Below are 13,251 nucleotides of genomic sequence, written 5' to 3' on the forward strand. Positions count from 1 at the left end.
TCATGCTTTCGCCCAAAAGCATTTTAAAAATCTGACATGTTGGCTGGATTCACAACGAGTGTAGCTTTAATTGAGTACCCTGCATGTGTGATTTAATGAAAGTTTGAGTTTTATCGTGTTTTATTTGAATTTGGCGCTATGCATTTCCCGAGGCTATTGGCCACTTGAAACGCTAGCGTCTCACTATCCCTAAGAGGTTTTAAGACGGAGAATCGTTATTGTCTTTACCAGAGAAAAATACCAAAGAATGCGCTCTCAGTCACGTGCTTGGAAACACTACTGCCAAAATGGGAGCCACCTAGAAAAACTACAATTTCTGGCAAATTTTTTCCAAAAACCAGCCTGGAACTCTTTCTAAAGACTGTTGACATCTAGTGGAAGCCCTAGGAACTGCAATCGGGCACGATTTCGCCCTATTATAAAAGTGCCAGCCATTGAAATCAGTGGTAGGATGAATGTTTTTTTTTTGGGGGGGGGGGTTTGTCCTCTGGGATTCGCCTGCCATTTCAGTTCTGTTATACTCACTCATGCTGCCTAGAAGGCCAGCATCCCAGAGCCGCCTCTTCACTGTTGACGTTGAGGCTGGTGTTTTGCGGGAAACATTTAATGAAGCTGTCAGTTGAGGACTTGTGAGATTTTTTTCTGATCAATTTGATGTTATTTTAATGGACAAATTACTTTTCTTTAAAAAACAAGAATTTCTAAGTGACCTCAAACTTTTGAAACGGTTGTCTATATGTAATCGATTATATACTGCTGGCCTGCACATGCACCATAAAAATATTAAATGGAATATTGACTAGACTTGACGTGGAGTCGGGTGAATGCTGAGCCACATTGATCAAATCAAATTGTATTTGTCACATGTGCCAAATACAACAAATACAACCTTAGAGTAAAATAATAAGAGTAACAATAACGAGGCTATATAAGAGGGGTACTGGTTAGCCGAGGGAATTGAGGTAATATATACATATAGGTAGAGGTAAAGTGACTATGATCTTGATCACATTGAGGGAGAGGTTGGTGTCCTGGCACCACACTGCCAGTCTCTGACCTCCTCCCTATAGGCAGTCTCATCGTTGTCGGTGATCAGGCCTACCATCGTTTTGTCGTGGCCAAACTTGATGATGGTGTTAGAGTAGCGCTTGGCCATGCAGTCATGGGTGAACAGGGAGTACAAGAGGGGACTAAGCATGCACCCCTAAAGGTTCCCGGTGTTGAAGATCAGCATAGCAGATGTGTTGTGGCCTACCCTTAACACCTGGAGGTTGCATGTCAGGAAGTCCAAGATTCAGTTGCAGAGGAAGGTGTTTAGTCCCAGGGTCCTTAGCTAAAGTGATGAGCTTTGAGGGTACTATGGTGTTGAACATTGAGCTGTAGTCAATGAACAGAATTCTCACGTAGGTATTCATTTTGTCCAGGTGAGAAAGGGCATGGTGGAGCACAATAGAGATTTCATCGTCTGTGGATCTTTTGGGTCGGTATGTGATTTGGGGTGGGGTTTCTGGGATAATGGTATTGTGAGCCATGACCAGCCTTTCAAAGCACTTCATGGCTACAGATGTGAGTGCTATGGTTCGGTAGTCATTTAGGAAGGTTACCTTGATGTTCTTGGGCACAGGGACTATGGTGGTCTGTTTGAAACGTAAGTATTACAGACTCGGTCAGGGACAGGTTGAACATGTCAGTGAAGACATGCCAGTTGGTCATCACATGCTCTGAGTACACGTTCTGGTAATCTGTCTTGTGAATGTTGACCTGATCACAGTCCTCCAGAACAGCTGGTGCTGTCTTGCATGCTTCAGTGTTGCTTGCCTCAAAGCGCGCATAGAAGTAATTTAGCTCATCTGGTAGGCTTGTGTCACTGGGCAGCTCGCGGCTGGGCCTCCCTTTCTAGTCTAATGGTTTGCAAGCCCTTCCATATCCTGATGAGGATAGGATTCAATCTTAGTCCTGTAATGAGCCTTTATCTGTTTGATGGTTCACAGGAGGGCATAGCTGGATTTCTTATAAGCATCCGTGTTAGAGCTCCTAGTTCCTTGAATGAGACAGCTCTACCCCTTATCCCACTGTGGATGTTGCCTGTAATCCTTGGTTTCTGTTTGGGGTATGTACGTAAGGTCACTGTGCGGACTACATCATCGATGCACTTATTGATGAAGCAGATGACTGATGTGGTACATTCCTCAATGCCATCAGATGAATCCTGGAACATATTCCAGTCTGCTAGCAAAACAGTCCTGTAGCTTGGCATCTACGTCATCTGACCACTTCCGTATTCAGCACTGGCACTTCCTGCTAAAGTTTTTAATTGTAAACAGGAATTAGGAGGATATAATTATGGTCAGATTTGCCAAATTGAGGGCAAGGGACAGCTTTGTACACGTCTCTGTGTGTGGAGTAAAGGTGGTTTAGAGTTTATAAAAAAATATGGTTGCACATTTGACATGCTGGTAGAAAATAGGTATAAAATATGAAAGTTTCCCTACATTAAGGCCACTAGGAGCGCTGCCTCTGGATGAGCCTTTTCTTCTTTGATTATGGCCTTACACAGCTCGTTGAATGCAGTATTTGTGGTAAATAGAAGGCAACGAAAAATATAGATGTATTTTTCATTTCACCTTTATTTAAATAGGCCAGTTGAGAACAAGTTCTCACAACTGCGACCTGGCCAAGATAAAGCAAAGCAGTGCCACACAAACAACACAGAGATACACATGGGATAAACAAACGTACAGTCAATAACACAATAGAAAAGTCTATACAAAAAAATAAATAACAATATGTGGATGAGGTAGTTGGGTGGGCTATTTTCAGATGGGCTGTGTACAGGTGAAATGATCGGTAAACTGCTCTGACTGCTAATGCTTAAAGTTAGTGAGGGAGACATCAGACTCCAGCTTCAGTGAATTTTGCAATTCGTTCCAGTCATTGGCAGCACAGAACTGAAAGCAAAAGCGGCCAAATGAGGAGTTGGCTTTGGGGATGACCAGTGAAATATACCTTCTGGAACGCATGCTACGGGTGGGTGCTGCAATGGTGACCAGTGAGCTGAGATAAGGCAGGACTTTACCTAGCAAAGACTTATAGATGACCTGGAGCCAGCGGGTTTGGCGACGAATATGAAGCGAGGGCCAGCCAACGAGAGCATACATGTCGCAGTGGTGGGTAGTATATGGGGCTTTGGTAACATAATGGATGGCACTGTGGTAGACTACATGGGGATGGGTCGATGTTTTTGTAAATTACATCGCCGAAGTCAAGGATCGGAAGGAAAGTCAGTTTTACAAGGGTGTTTGGCAGCATGAGTGAAGGATGTTTTTTGCAAAATTGGAAGCCGATTCCAGATGTAATTTTGGATTGGAGATGCGAGTCTGGAAGGAGAGTTTACAGTCTAACCAGACACCTAGGTATTTGTAGTTCTCCACATATTCTAAGTCAGAACCGTCCAGAGAAGTGATGCTAGATATGCGAGCGGGTGCAGGCAGTGATCGGATGAAGAGCATGCATCTAGTTTTACTTGCATTTAAGATTAGTTGGTGACCACGGAAGGAGTGTTGTATGGCATTGAAGCTTATCTGGAAGTTTGTAATTACTAAAGGACAAGAAAGTCAAGATATTGGAGTGGCCATCACAAAGTCCTGACCTCAATCCTATAGAACATTTGTGGGCAGAACTGAAAAAGCATGTGCGAGCAAGGCGGCCAAAAACCTGACTCAATGGGAGCAATGGGCCAAAATTCACCCAACATGTTGTGGAAGGCTACCCGAAACATTTGACCCAAGATACACATTTTAAAGGCAATGCTTACAAATAATAATTGAATATGTAAACTTCTAACCCACGTATTGAAAGAAATAAAAGCTGAAAAAAAATACTCTCTATTATTCTGACATTTCGCATTCTTAAAATAAAGTGGTGATCCTCACTGACCTAAGATAGGAATTTTTACTAGGATTGAATGTCTTGAATTGTGAAAACTGAGTTTAAATGTAGTTGGCTAAGGTGTATGTAAACTTCCGACTTCAACTGTGACATATTTTGATTTTAACACTTTCTTGGTTACTACATTATTCCATATGTGTTATTTCATAGTTTCAAATCTTCACTGTTATTCTCAATGTTGAGAATAGTAACAATAAAGGAAAACCCTTGAATGAGTAGGTGTCCAAACTTTTGACTGGTACTGGATATGCACTAATCATTATTGTTTGGGTTGTTTTAATGTAAAGCATGGCCATTTAAAACACAGCTTGAATGGATACAAAAAAAATATTGAATATCTATTACTGTAATGTGTTAAAACTGCCTTGGGAAATGCACAAAACAAGTGTAGCGTTATATACCAGATCACCACACGAGATCTTGAGATCTTTAGAATCCATCATAATTTGTGGCAGATTCCCTCTTTTGATGATGTCGTAGTTTGCAATTTGATATTTATGGTAGCATTCAACATGCTATATGGATGTGTAAAATGTCAATTTGTTGAAGGAATCATGAGTATTAATCATCCTTATCCCTCCCTCAGGGCAGACGATTGCATCTTTGCCAACCGGAAGCTTGATGCGGCGTCCACAGAGGCTAAGTTTCTGCAGGACCTGGGTTTCCGCATGCTCAACTGTGGCCGGACAGACCTCGTGAAACAGGCGGCCAACCTACTGGGGCCTGATGGTATCAACAGCATGAGCGAGCAGGTCCGAGAGATACACACTTACACATATTAGACACACAAGCTCGACATGCACTTACAGTACTTACGTACATACAGTAAAAACCTTTACACACGTGACCAGATTTCTCTGTGAGCTTAAAACCTCTTTAGGAAAGGGGACGGTTGCCCCACTTGGGCAAAAAGCAGGGAAAATGCAGCGTGGCAAATTAAAACAAATTATATAAAAATCAAACTTTCATTAAATCACACATGTAAGATCCTCAATTAAAGCTACACTCGTTGTGAATCCAGGCAACATGTCAGATTTTAAAAAGGCTTTTCGGCGAAAGCATAAGAAGCTATTATCTGATTATAGCACAATAGTAAACAAAGAGGGTAGCATATTTCAACCCTGCAGGCGCTACACAAAATGCAGAAATAAAATACAAAACATGCATTACCTTTGACGAGCTTCTTTTGTTGGCACTCCAATATGTCCCATAAAAATCACAATTGGTCCTTTTGTTTGATTAATTCCGTCCATATATATCCAAACGTCCATTCATTTGACCCATTTGATCCAGAAAAAAACAGCTTCCAAAAAACGCAACGTCACTACAAAATATTTCAAAAGTTGCCTATAAACTTTGCCAAAACTACTTTTGTAACACAACTTTAGGTATTTTTAAACGTCAATAATCGATCAAATTGTAGACGGGTCTATCTGTGTTCAATACAGGAAGACAACAAATCATGCTACTTTTCACGTCTTGCGCACGCTCAACAGTGTTACCCAGTTCCTAGATGGCCTACTTCTTCGTTGCACAAATGAATAACCTCGACCAAATTCCAAAGACTGGTGACATCCAGTGGAAGCGGTAGGAACTGAAAACAGGTTCCTAAGAAATATAATCTGCCAATGAGGACTCAGTGAACGGTTAGTCCTCTGGGTTTTGCCTGCTACATAAGTTCTGTTATACTCACAGACATGATTCAAACAGTTTTAGAAACTTCAGAGTGTTTTCTATTCAAATCTACTAATAATATGCATATCTTATATTCCCGGCATGAGTAGCAGGAAGTTGAAATTGGGCACGCTATTTATCCAAAAGTGAAAATACCTTAAGAAGTTAAGTCAAATGTTAATCTTTTTATAGAAGTACCGACTCAGATTCAAAATGGTCTATCATACACTGTAGTTGGAGTAATCATGGGAATGTCATGCTGCTTCAACAGTTTATACACTTTCAGGATACTGCAAGTGGGTGTATGGAAAACTAACAGCTAACTGGACATATTTTGCATGGCTGCTTCCTTGTAAGGTAGCTTAGAGGTTAAGCACATTAGGCCAATAACTGAAAGGTTGCTGGTTTGAATACCCGAGCAGACTAGTTGAAAAATCTGTCAATATGCCCTTTAGCAAGGCACTAAACCCTAATTGCCCCTGTAATTGTAATTGTAATTGTAATTTTGTTTTAAAAATGATCCCAAGTAGGATAAAATGCCCTTGAAATATTTTGCTTAGATTTTCACACTTGCTAGTGAGTTCTTTGTTAATGCCCACTCACCGAAAGACTCTCACTGGAATGACTATCACTGGAATTGTACACACACACGCGCGCGCGCGCTATAACATATTAGTTTAGGGTCTTGTAAAGCATCTCTTTAATAATACTTCCTGTTGACTCGACCAAGTGACATCTCACCTATGATCATGGTGCGCCCTCGGTGTCAGCCAGTTCAGATGCAGGAGGGGTTCACCAAAACAGCTGATATAACCTAGAGGATTTAGGGAGAAGGGAGAGAGGGATGAAGTGTAGAAGAGAGACTGTTATTGTGTGTGTGGTCTCATCTGGTGTCCACACTAAGTGGCTACAGAGTACGTTAAGGACAAGCAATAGAATATAATGTTAATAGAATATACTTTATGTGATGCAGACACCTTAAGGGTTTTTTAATTAATGCATGTGAGACAGGTTCCATGTACAACAAGACAGGCACACATGGAGAAAAAGAACACAGAACAGTGTAATTACATCTGGTTATGGACACTTTTGCCAGCAATAAAGCTTCCACGGCCTGTTCCTAGGACAGTGAAAATCTGGCAATATCTGCATTCTCGACCCCTCGGTCAGCTCGCTCTCTGAAAGTAAAGAAAACAGCTTATTTTTTTATGGATATGTAAACAATTACACAGATATGACCGTTTAATCTAAAGCAGCAGCCGTTATTTTTAGGATACGTTAATACAGCCCAGTGCTGCTTCCCTGAGATGTCATCTTCGTAGGTGTCCGTTTTGACTTCCTTTGTGTCGGAAAAAAGTTGCTATAAGTACAATTATTTTTGATTGAAAATAAAAAGGTTTTGCTCTCGACAAAAAGACACATGTACCTCCATAGCAATTTGTCTGTGAATATAACCACACCTTCCTACAAACGTGCGTATGTAGAATTCTTGACAGACAACCACAGATGCTGCCATATCCTGCCAGCACGTCCACATGTGAGCGACTCAGGGGCAGAATGATGACGCGTGGAACAGGGATCATGAGATCGGAACAACAATTTGTTGCAAGTTGGGGAGGAGGGCTAATAGCCGAACAATAGACTATTCAACATTAACTAAAGAATAGTCTGATAACCGAGCTAGGTGTAAAAAAAAAACAGACCAGATTTGTCCTAACGACCAAGGGGTAGCTTGCTACTCAATGTAATAAAGTAATGACTTTTCAAATAAGTTACCTTAAACAATATGTTGGCTGACAATTTGTTAGCTATGCTGTCCTTACGAACCACATAGCATATCATTACAGCAGTATGTACCGGTATGTTAGCTAGCTACCTAACGCTAGTTGTTATACATCAAACTTGCCAGTGTATTAACTATAGGCTATCTTAACTACCCAACATTTATTGAATTGATTATTCTGGTCATTCTTAGCTTAGCTAAATGGTATACTCGTTGTGCTTTCAAAATGGACATTCGGGTGCTTTCGTAAATTCGTTCTGGCTTTCTATAGGCTGGACAATACAACGAGCCAAAATTCAACCAAGGCTGAATAAACGGCTGATTAAATGGGAACACTAGCACGAGCCCATAGCAAATTAATGGAATTGAACGTTCGCAGAGCTTATTTTGACTGGAGTGATGCTTAGAATTACATAAAAAATGTATCTCTATTTTACCTCTACAATCTGTTCATCGGACGAAACTGGAAAAAAATATATTGTGTAGAAAGTAAACATCCGCACCACAATGGTGTCAACTGCGCTTATGTCTGCATAATGAAAAACTAGGGAAAAAATGTAAACTTAATGAAAAAGAGATTCTCCTGATTAAAATTATGCTCATGTAACAGTTTTGCTTCCGTCCCTCTCCTTGCCCCTACCTGGGCTCAAACCAGGGACCCTCTGCACACAGACAACAGCCACCCTCGAATGTCGGAAACCTGCTGGAACAGTGCCTCAGCAACCTGAAGAGAAGTGGGGAGACAAAGAGAGAGGGATAAAAGACATGATTTAGAGAATTTATCCATAACCACCAAAATGGTGGTAAACCCGTCAGAGGAGGAGGAGATTAGTGACAATATTAATGGTTAGATGAGACCAGGGATGCTGAGGAACAGGAAGGGGAAGGAGTTTCACTGCTGGACCGTGCCGGCGGGACTTAGTTTGGGCAAACACAGAACAGGAGTTGATGTAGCGAATAACGTCCTGCGCAAAGGTGGGCCACCAATACTTTTCGGAGAGAGATCCAACGACGACAGCTGTGTGCCCAGGTCAACAGCCGCACCCTTATCCCCATGGGAATGTAGATGCGCTCAGGAGGACATGTAGTGGGTGCAGGTTGCCTCTTCAGAGCCTGGCAAATGTCCAGATCTACATCTCAGACCACAGGTGATATGACTCGAGAGGGATCGGGAAAGGAGGTCCTCCAGCATTAGGGTGACCAGTTCGTGATTCTCATCCTCGACCATGAGATGGTGGAGTTATGACATTGGAGCCATGGGAGGCCGAGGATGATCTTGTGAGCTGGTGCACTAGTGATGAAGGAAATGTTCTCCTGCTGAATGGACTCCATTGTGAGGGTGAGTGGTCTGGTGATGGTTCCGGATCCTAGTGGCCGATTATCAAGGGCTTGAAACGGAGAGGAGAGGCACAGGTTCATGTAAAGATGTTGCCAGGTGTGCGTAATGATGGTAGTTAGAGCCAGTGATTAGTAAACCGGAGACGTTGAGCGTCTACAGGTCTCACCATATTACCCGTAGGACATTTTTCATCATCCTCCCTCTCTGGAAGGAATTCCTCCTCCACCAAAGCAGTACCGATCAACTCTGACTACTGCTTTGGGATCGCGAGATAACACCTTGATTTCATAATGCTTTGCAATGACGAGTAGATTGACCTTTGTACATTTATCTAGCATTTCCCAGGATTTTCCACAAATTCTTCCAACTTAGTCAATGGCTTTATTAATATTTATAAGACTGTAACTTTCAAATATTATAACCCCTCAAGGTGGATGTCAGTGACAAACTCTACCACAAAAGTTTATTTTGAACACTCAAATATCTCTGCACAGCAGAGCTTCAGAGTAGGCGATTAAAGCCACTACATGGGAAACAAGATCCCGGATGAACCCCCATTTTGTTACGTTCCCCATCATGAATGTCGCTCAAACATAAGAGAACTAACAAATTCACTAACCAACAGCCAAAACAAAACAGGTGGGGTTTTAGGAGACAGTCATATGTGTGTCCACTGAAAGTTTTCTAGCAACAACAACTAGAACCTAAAAAGACATTCACCATGAGCACCCACTAAGTTTGCCCAAGAAGAGGCAAATAAATGCAAAACCCACAACAAACCTAAAGACAGGAAGCAAACCAGAAAGGTGGAGCGAAACGAAATCAGGGAAATCAGATATAGGACTGTTTGTCTAGAAATAAACACAGGGAGAGCACTCTTAATTAAATAGGGGAGACGCTAGTGTCTCAACTGGCCAATTGCCAGGGGAAATGCAGAGCGCGAGATTCAAATAAAATGCTATAAAATTCAAACTTTCATTAAATCACACATGTAAGATACTGAATTAAAGCTACACTCGTTGTGAATCCAGCCAACATGTCAGATTTTAAAAATGCTTTTCGGCGAAAGCATAAGAAGCTGTTATCTGATAGCCTGCACCCATCTGCACCAGCAGTAAACAAATGAGCTAACGCAACGTCACTACAAAATATTTCAAAAGTTGCCTATAAACTTTGCTAAAATAGTTCAAACTACTTTTGTAATACAACGTTAGGTATTTTTAAACGTTAATAATCGATCAAATTGTAGACGGGGCAATCTGTATTTAATACAGGAACGAAATCAAACACGTTCACGTCTTGCGCAACTCACAAAAGTGTCCCCAGTTCCGAGTTGGCCTACTTCTTCATAGAACAAAGGAATGACCTCAACCATATTCCAAAGACTGGCGACATCGTATGGAAGCGGTAGGAACTGAAAATGGGTTCCTATTAAATATCCAATGGCAAAGACAATATAGTGAACAGAGAGGGGGGGGAAAAAATCTGAACAGTTAGTCCTCGGGGTTTTGCCTGCTACATAAGTTCTGTTATACTCACAGACATGATTCAAACTGTTTTAGAAACTTCAGAGTGTTTTCTATCCAAATCTTTGACTAATATGCATATCTTATATTATTGGCATGAGTAGCAGGAAGTTGAAATTGGGCACGCTATTTATCCAAAAGTGAAAATTCTGCCATATTGCTTTAAGAGGTTATTAACCACTTGGCTACCCTGCTGCCCCGGGGTAGGCCGTCATTGTAAATAAGAATTTGAACTTTGCGACCCTTTGCCACATTTCAGGCTTCAAACATAAAGATATAAAACTGTATTTTTTTGTGAAGAATCAACAACAAGTGGGACACAATCATGAAGTGGAACGACATTTATTGGATATTTCAAACTTTTTTAACAATTCAAAAACTGAAAAATTGGGAGTGCAAAATTATTCAGCCCCTTTACTTTCAGTGCAGCAAACTCTCTCCAGAAGTTCAGTGAGGATCTCTGAATGATCCATTGTTGACCTAAATGACTAATGATGATAAATACAATCCACCTGTGTGTAATCAAGTCTCCGTATAAATGCACCTGCACTGTGATAGTCTCAGAGGTCTGTTAAAAGTGCAGAGAGCATCATGAAGAACAAGGAACACACCAGGCAGGTCCGAGATACTGTTGTGAAGAAGTTTAAAGCCGGATTTGGATACGAAAATATTTCCCAAGCTTTAAACATCCCAAGGAGCACTGTGCAAGCGATAATATTGAAATGGAAGGAGTATCAGACCACTGCAAATCTACCAAGACCTGGCCGTCCCTCTAAACTTTCAGCTCATACAAGGAGAAGACTGATCAGAGATGCAGCCAAGAGGCCCATGATCACTCTGGATGAACTGCAGAGATCTACAGCTGAGGTGGGAGACTCTGTCCATAGGACAACAATCAGTCGTATATTGCACAAATATGGCCTTTATGGAAGAGTGGCAAGAAGAAAGACATTTCTTAAAGATATCCATAAAAAGTGTTGTTTAAAGTTTGCCACAAGCCACCTGGGAGACACACCAAACATGTGGAAGAAGGTGCTCTGGTCAGATGAAACCAAAACTGAACTTTTTGGCAACAATGCAAAACGTTATGTTTGGCGTAAAAGCAACACAGCTGAACACACCATCCCCACTGTCAAACATGGTGGTGGCAGCATCATGGTTTGGGCCTGCTTTTCTTCAGCAGGGACAGGGAAGATGTTTACAATTGATGGGAAGATGGATGGAGCCAAATACAGGACCATTCTGGAAGAAAACCTGATGGAGTCTGCAAAAGACCTGAGACTGGGACGGAGATTTGTCTTCCAACAAGACAATGATCCAAAACATAAAGCAAAATCTACAAGGGAATGGTTCAAAAATAAACATATCCAGGTGTTAGAATGGCCAAGTCAAAGTCCAGACCTGAATCCAATCGAGAATCTGTGGAAAGAACTGAAAACTGTTCACAAATGCTCTCCATCCAACCTCACTGAGCTCGAGCTGTTTTGCAAGGAGGAATGGGAAAACATTTCAGTCTCTCGATGTGCAAAACTGATAGAGACATACCCCAAGCGACTTACAGCTGTAATCGCAGGAAAAAGGTGGCGCTACAAAGTATTAACTTAAGGGGGCTGAATAATTTTGCACGCCCAATTTTTCAGTTTTTGATTTGTTAAAAAAGTTTGAAAAATCCAATAAATGTTGTTCAACTTCATGATTGTGTCCCACTTGTTGTTGATTCTTCACAAAAAATACAGTTTTATATCTTTATGTTTGAAGCCTGAAATGTGGCAAAAGGTCGCAAAGTTCAAGGGGGCCGAATACTTTCGCAAGGCACTGTACATGTTTACTGACCTCAAGGAATTGTGAATTGATAGTCAACAACAATACATCTGCCCATAAGGTAATTTCTGTTTGCTGTCATGTCCAACCGAGACAGTCTGTTCAATTACAATAAGTGCCTTTGACAGGTCAATAAACAGGTCTAAACAATGCTGCTTTTTATCTAGCGAGCATACAATATCATTGACGTCAATGGATGCAGCTGAGATGGTACTTTGACCTTGTCAAAATCCTTGTTAATATGTATTTAGGATATATTTGCTGGTTAAGAAGGAGCGAAGTTGAGAGTTTATCAATGATTCGAAAAGCTTTTATATATGGCAGTAGTTATTTAGGTTGCTAAGGGTTTCCGACCTTGTGATGAAGAAGTACAGTGTCCACACTTTAGGAATACTGAATCCCTGAAATTGGGACCATATGGTCCTGTAAGAGTCACCTCTGCAAGTGACTGTGAATCTGTCACCCCTTTTCTCTCCATCTCTCCCCTCTAGGGGATGACACCACTCATGTATGCCTGTGTGCGGGGAGACGAGGCCATGGTTAAGATGCTGCTGGACACTGGGGCCGACATCAACAGTGAGGTCAGTGCTTCCAAACAATATGTCCCCCGGGAACACAGTGATAAATAAATAGGTGGGATATTGTTGGGATGGTGTGGAGAGAAGCAGACAACCCCTGTCTTGTGTTGTAACATGTTTCTTGTTTCCTTTTTCTTGCATTATTTTACCTGCGTTTGAAATGTGTGTGTAGTGTTGGTAGCATTTTACATTAAGTGCCTACATCCTGCAAAGAAACCTGTTTGTGTTATCGTACAATTGCCAACTCCTTGTCTCTCATTGTCATGCCAAATATCTTTGGCTTTACAGTCAGAGATGAGCAAAGTACTATCTTGTTAAAATCACCAAATACTCTAAAGACCAATGTATCAAAATAAAATACTAAATACTTTAGCAAAGAATTGTTTTAATCCAAATAGTTATTGTATGAATTTTGTATTTTCAAAATACATAATCAATTTGCAAGTACACGCTTTCCCTACAACAACATACTCGGTAATGGTAACACATTTTTGGTTTCAATTGCTACGACTGTGATATGTGTTTGCTCATCTGCCATAGTTGATTGAATCGACTGTAATTAAATCATATCAAGTGTTAACT

At 41.1% G+C, this 13,251-nt stretch overlaps 1 protein-coding gene across 4 annotated transcripts in view; it reads left to right on the forward strand.

The window, feature by feature from the left end:
- The window catches only part of LOC110500296 (ankyrin repeat- and BTB/POZ domain-containing protein 3-A), a 206,469-nt gene that overhangs the window by 130,561 nt on the left and 62,657 nt on the right, over nucleotides 1-13,251 (forward strand). For all 4 annotated transcript variants that reach the window (XM_021577600.3, XM_090214343.1, XM_090214344.1 and 1 more), the window contains 2 exons: nucleotides 4,535-4,700; nucleotides 12,583-12,672. In XM_021577600.3, the coding sequence (XP_021433275.3) occupies nucleotides 4,535-4,700; nucleotides 12,583-12,672 (256 nt within the window). The remainder of the gene's footprint in view (nucleotides 1-4,534; nucleotides 4,701-12,582; nucleotides 12,673-13,251) is intronic.

This window comes from Oncorhynchus mykiss, chromosome 21 (assembly GCF_057628025.1).
Source record: "Oncorhynchus mykiss isolate SJ-2025 chromosome 21, ASM5762802v1, whole genome shotgun sequence".
Taxonomy (NCBI): domain Eukaryota; kingdom Metazoa; phylum Chordata; class Actinopteri; order Salmoniformes; family Salmonidae; genus Oncorhynchus; species Oncorhynchus mykiss.